The sequence below is a fragment of the Macrobrachium nipponense genome, chromosome 9 (assembly GCF_015104395.2).
Source record: "Macrobrachium nipponense isolate FS-2020 chromosome 9, ASM1510439v2, whole genome shotgun sequence".
In the NCBI taxonomy this organism is placed as follows: Eukaryota; Metazoa; Arthropoda; class Malacostraca; order Decapoda; family Palaemonidae; genus Macrobrachium; species Macrobrachium nipponense.
This window is the reverse complement of record NC_061110.1, coordinates 107,307,736-107,313,874: the sequence shown is the minus strand read 5'-3', so window position 1 is coordinate 107,313,874 and position 6,139 is coordinate 107,307,736. Positions and strand designations below refer to the sequence as shown.

The window sequence follows — 6,139 nt, the reverse complement described above, 5'->3', positions numbered from 1 at the left end:
AAACAGCCTGTCTAATAATAAATCGGCCGGCTGTGATGGTCTTACCGCAGAGGCTTTCAAATTCTGCCATCCGATAATTTACATTTTGTTAGCTGCCCTATTCAATGCTTGCATAATTCACCGGTTTCTTCCTGACTTCCTACTCTTAGTTCACTTGATACCATTAATCAAAACCAAGCTAAAGGACGCAGCTGATCCTGGCAACTACCGGCCGATTGCAATCACAACGATCGCATCGAAGATACTTGCCTCGGTTCTTCAAGTGAGACTTCTCCCCTTTCTACACACCACTGACAAACAGTTCGGGTTTAAAGCAAACCACTCAACCGACACCTGCATCTACATACTGAAAGAATTGCTGAACTACTACCTATCATCAACCTCTCCTGTTTTCCTTTGTTTTGATGTGAGAAAAGCATTTGACAGAGTAAACTACCTGAAGCTCTTCCTGAAGCTGCTAAAAGGGGCACAGCCCTATATCTAATTGGCATTTTATATTGCTGGTTCTCCACACAGCAATTCTGAGTCAAATGGGGTAACGTATTATCGTACACCTTCGGCTCCCTAAACGGGCTTCGGCAAGGGGGCATTCTCTCTCCATATCTGTTTAATACGTACACAGATGCCTTGAATGTCAAACTGAACTCACTCCCAATCGAATGCACTGTCAGTGAAACAACTATGAACAACCTCTGTTACGCCGGCGATATGGTCCTGATTTCCCCATCAGTGCAAGGTCTCCAACGACTCATCGACACTTGCCGCCAATATGCAGAGGAATTTGATATAATCTACAACGAAACCAAGACCCAGTCGCTCCCGAGTTCGCTTAAGCATATTGCAGAACCACAAATTTTCCTCAGAAATCATTGGCTGGAATTTGTGCACGAATTTCCGTATTTGGGTCACATTATCACCGACAACCTAAAAGATACGACAGACATTGAACAGAGGCGTCGTAAACTATGTGCAACTGGCAACATGATTGCAAGGAGGTTTGCCTTCTGTCACCGAGAAACGTGAAAAACTGCTGCTCTTCCGCTCGTACTGCTGCAGTATCTATGGGTGTTCCTCTGGACGAACTATACCCGAGAGACCATGAGAACGCATCACTGTTGTGCACAATGACATTCGACACGCCTCACAACACTCCCCGCTACCATCCGCCACACAGATGTTCATAAAAATCCAACCGGACATTTTAGAAATCATTGTTAGGCGAACAATGTCCAGTCTGGTAACCCGAGTGAGAAACAGCAGCAACTCGTTCATACAAAGCATCCTAAGGAGTGAAGCAAGAAGATCTAAATTGTGGGAAAGATGGGAAAATGAGCCCTTTGTCCCCTAAAGGACTTATTCTTTGTATTGGCAAGATGTCATCTGCAGATTTTGTCATTATATTTATTGCTGATATTTTAATTTTTCATTATTACTGTGATTACTATCAAGTTAGTTTTTTTACATTCAATTTTCGTATTTAGCCCTCTGGCCTGACTACTGTAACAACCTAAGGTCTCTAGTTGAAATTAAAGTTATATAAGCTGTGCACTAACGGGTTATAACTCTCAATGCATTTTTTTTTGTTTTTTCTCTCACCAATATTACTTACTGATTATTACCAGCTTTATATTAACTATATTTTATGCTACCTCAGCTATTTTGTGGATAAGTGCCGATTATTCATTTTTTTTATCATGTTTCTTTATCTAGATTGTGTATATTACTGTCTATATTTTGTATACTCCATGTATATGGCCCTGAGCTGAAATAAAGGATATTATTATTATTATTATTATTATTACAGGTGGTGCAAAATCATTCCTTGTCATATGGTTATCCAATTAACTATTTGACTAGAGATAAAAATAATTTAAATATTTTATACAAAGACACCTGGTAATTTAAGTGGCAAACCTACCTTGGAAAATCATAATTCCAAAAGAAATAAATTAAGCAACCATTATTTTAACAATTGGGAGACGATGGCTGCTCTGAGATAAAAACAAATGCATGATATATTTTTGGAACATATATTTCTAAGACATTTAAGGAAAATACAAGTATTACAATGTACATACAACCATGAGATCTTGTTACACTATGCCAATAAGATGAAAAGGAGTTTTTTTCTGAAAACATTTACAAGTGCTACTTACAGCTGGTCTACATATTTACAGAACAAATGCACAAGAATTTATTACATGAAATAAACTTTTATATATAGATATATAAATAGTACCACTAAAAATGATACTTGATTAGTGCAAGTCAACAAATTTCTCAAGTCGGGGATGTAAGATACCCTTATAAGGAATCCCATGTTCCCGAATGCAAGTGGCAGCTAAGCATTGCAGAGAGGTGTGACTCAGCACCTTTGCCTTAGAAAGAACAGGTCCCCGGGAACCCCTCAGTGACCAGAACGTCTGCCTTCGGCTATTCATGGCGTCTAAGTGAGCACCGGCTCGCAAAAGTGACTCGACCATGCCCTTGGAGCAATCCTCATTTTTGGCGAGCGTGTGGAGGGGCGTGTTGGCCTCCTTGTCGGTGGCGCAAGGATCTGCACCGGTGTCCAGCAGGAGGTCGATGACTGTCTTTCTAGGAGTGCTAGACACCGGCACTGAAAACCCGTCCATGAGCTTAAAGCTTCTACAGCAGGCGATGTGGAGAAGGCTCCGACCCGCTGCATCCCTTGGATTCTTCTTCAGTAGTTGATACAACGCACTCCTGAAAGTGTGTATCTGAGAGGACGAGAGCTGTGGCTGTAACATTGTTAACGATACTAATAAATGCATGATGATTGCAACAAACTCGTTAAGGTGTGATTCATTTAGCTTCTTCACGGAAATGTCGCTTTGATCTAATTCGGAAACAACCAGATTCAATTCCCTCGCGCCTTTTTCAAACACACACATGATATCCACGAAAAAATCCTTAGGTTGACAATTCCAGTTACTTACATGCTCTGCGTCCGTCAGGGATGAAAACAGCCCCAAGAATGACTTGAAGTGGTAGAGCCTAGCGTGGTTGAGTGGTTTTAGTCGGAAATATTGCACTTCGATAGCGTGAACCCACAGGTTGATGCATTAGTTTGAAAAGGCACCGTCATTTGCATTGTAGTAAAATGATCGGGTCCTAAAACCCTCTCCTTCACGAGGAGAGACTGACGTTGGACTGACTCGAAGTCAGTGTTTAGGGCCTCTAGTTGCTCTAAGGTGGTGACTTCTCTGAACTCCTCGTGTGCAGGACCTTCCAAATTCAGTTCGGATTTTGGATAAGTCAGGACACCATCTACGTACCTGGAAACATATTGTTAAACGATTGTATTCAGTGCATAAGAAAGCATATACTGAAGCAGTTAAATAACACTATAATGTTAAATTGTAAATCCATGCATTCAATCATACTACTTTCCACAAATGAAATTCTTACTTTATCTATCAGACCTTGAGAAAAGTATGAGAATGATCACGAAAGAACTTACCTGTGGCTCATAGCTGATTTCCAGTACTGAATAACACTGACAATATCTTCCATATCGTCAAAAAGCGAAGCTCCAAGTAACTCAAATGCATCGGCTTTCTCTTTAACAGATATCAGGTCTGTTCTGCTTACTAGATATTCTACCATTTCCACGTGGCAACGAAAGCTCGCCAGAATCAAAGGAGTATTTCCTGATAGAAAGAAGACGAGGAATGATTCAGTTTTGATAGTTCTTAGTATGAATAAATCTACAGGTGACTTTAGTCTAAATCTAACTTAATGTTTATGTGATTCCATTTAGAAAGAAATTCTTCCATCTCAGGCACCGTTTTAGAATGTACAAACAAAGCAATATCTTTTCATACCTAGAAACGAAAAAATAGTTGGTATATTATCAGTCAAATCAGCACAGAACATTACAGCATTCGAAACCTCATCGTTCAGTTCTGTAAATTAATAATGCAAGATTTAAGCCGTTCAGACCAAACAATTCTAAGTAAGATTTAGGAAATTTAAACCAAACAATTTGAAGAAAAATTTTCATTTTTAAATCAAACAATCCTATGCAAGATTTAGATGTTTAAACACCAAACAATTCTAAGCAATATTTATGAGATTTACACCAAACATTTCTAAGCAAGATTTAGGGAAACCAAACAATGCTAAGCAAGATTTATGACATTTAAACCAAACAAAGCTAAGCAAGATTTAGGATATTTAAACCAAATCATTCTAAGAAAGATTTAGGAGATGCACACCAAACAATTCTGTGCAAGATTTAGGACATTTAAACCATACAATGCTAAGCAAGATTTAGGACATTTAAATCAAACCATTCTAAGCAAGATTTAGGACATTTACACCAAACAATTCTAATCAAGATTTAGGATATTTAAAACAAACAGTTCTAAGCAAGATTTAGGACATATAAAACCAACACTTCTAAACAAGATTTAGGACATTTAAAACAGACAGTTCTAAGCAAGATCTAGGGCATTCAAAACAAACACTTCTAAACAAGATTTAGGACATTTAAATCAAAGAATTCGAAACAAGACTCACCAGAAATGTCGGCATCCATTTGACCGCTGTGATCCAGCAATACTTTCATTATTTCAATATGTCCCATTTCCGCACTCACATGCAAAGTCTTTGCCCCGTCTATACTCTTACCGTTCACGTCAACGCCAATTTCTAAAAGGTATTTCACAATTTCCAGACGGCAGTTGTGAGCAGCGAGCATCAGACAAGTGAACGAGTATGGATCAGTAGTCTCGGTGGCTGAGGACACAAATGAATAAATAAACAAATGATCAAATAATTAAACAATCAAATAAATATATAAAAAAAACATATGTAAATAAAAAAAATTATATTAGTTAAATTATAAATAAGTAAATACTTAAGTAAATAAACAAATAAATTAATAAATACAAAAGTAAATAACAAATAAACAGTCAATTACTTAATAAATTACATAATCCAAAAGTAGTAATCTATATAAGCAAATAAATAATAATATGTACAAACATAGCTGAACACGTAAAATAAATAAGTAAATCAATAAGCAAACAGATAAATAAGTAAATAAAAAATTAAGCTTATAAATAAATAAATGAGTTTCTTCAGCTTCAGCAAGATTTGCGAACTCCGGCTAAGTGGGAGAAAACATAAATGCTGCACTTGAAAACTCACAGGCTCCGTGTTCCACAAGAAGTTTGGCAATATCGAGGTGGCCATGGATACACGCTGCTCGCAGAGGAGTGCTTTTGAATCTGGTAATGCCATTCACATTGGCTCCTTTGGAAAGGAGGTAGTCAATGACCGCGTACTGGCCCCCGACGGCAGCGCACCACAGAGGCCGAACTCCGTGCAAGAATATTCCGCCAATCGTTACTGCAAAGCAAAGAAATTTTAGGACATACATACATACATACATACATACATACATACATACATACATACATACATACATACATACATACATACATACACCCTAATATGGCCTTGTAAACATAAGCATATATGACATGCATATTTATTGAATACATAAACAAATACTAAAATCAATCAAAAAAATATTAACTTGCAGTCGTTCTACAGATTCTATGAAACTTGTCGTTCTGTTTCTTTCTTTCCACATTAATTCATGCAAGTAAGTGTTTAAAAATTCCCTTCTACATCCGAGCATCCGTTTCACTCGTAATTTGTGTTTATTCCAGTAACTCCTAAATGTTTGTGTTTGAAAACTAGTAGTTCTGTCAACAAAATTCAATGAGTGGTTAACAGTATGATGAGCAAATCCAAAGTGCCTTTGAATGTTGCACTATTCGTTTCACTGGTCACTGTGAATAGTTGTTCCTGACAGCATTACTTTTCTGAATATAGGTAATAGTATAGTGTTTCAGCATTGCACAAGTCGACTCTCTCCATGTAACCACAAGCAGGTGACGAAGATGGATCAACACTCCAAAAAACCCACAAAAGTTTCTGAGGAGCCCGTTCACTATGGAGCTTTGGTTTATGGCTAAAGCAAGACTCATCGATTTGCCCTGCTATCCCTGGCCGACCATGCTTTATAGGTTTTTTTTTTCTTTAAATATTTCTCACAAATTTCACGAAAGAAACTGATCGTATTAATAACTGAAACTTTTGAAAC

At 37.6% G+C, this 6,139-nt stretch overlaps 1 protein-coding gene and 1 long non-coding RNA gene across 2 annotated transcripts in view; both read right to left on the bottom strand.

Moving 5' to 3' along the window:
* Positions 1–3,034: 3,034 nt before the first annotated feature.
* Positions 3,035–4,609, bottom strand: LOC135218190 (protein fem-1 homolog A-like). Its single transcript, XM_064254341.1, has 4 exons — positions 4,543–4,609; positions 3,846–3,926; positions 3,482–3,671; positions 3,035–3,296 (listed from the first exon to the last, which is right to left on the bottom strand). The coding sequence occupies exons 1-4, from the start codon at positions 4,607–4,609 to the stop codon at positions 3,035–3,037; spliced, it is 600 nt and encodes a 199-aa protein (XP_064110411.1).
* A 27-nt stretch (positions 4,610–4,636) lies between these two features.
* LOC135218344 (uncharacterized) overlaps positions 4,637–6,139 on the bottom strand; it is a 1,813-nt gene continuing 310 nt past the window's right edge. The window contains exons 2-3 of the long non-coding RNA XR_010315298.1: positions 5,176–5,376; positions 4,637–4,761 (exon numbers count right to left, since the gene is read on the bottom strand). This is a non-coding gene — a long non-coding RNA (uncharacterized LOC135218344). The remainder of the gene's footprint in view (positions 4,762–5,175; positions 5,377–6,139) is intronic.

Coding starts and splice junctions, on each gene's coding strand:
- LOC135218190 (XM_064254341.1), bottom strand. CDS start 4,609: ATGGGACATATTGAAATAATGAAAGTATTGCTGGATCACAGCGGTCAA. Junction 3,927..4,542: donor AATGGATGCCGACATTTCTG/GTGAGTCTTGTT, acceptor ATTAATTTACAG/AACTGAACGATGAGGTTTCG. Junction 3,297..3,481: donor AAATCAGCTATGAGCCACAG/GTAAGTTCTTTC, acceptor ATATGTTTCCAG/GTACGTAGATGGTGTCCTGA.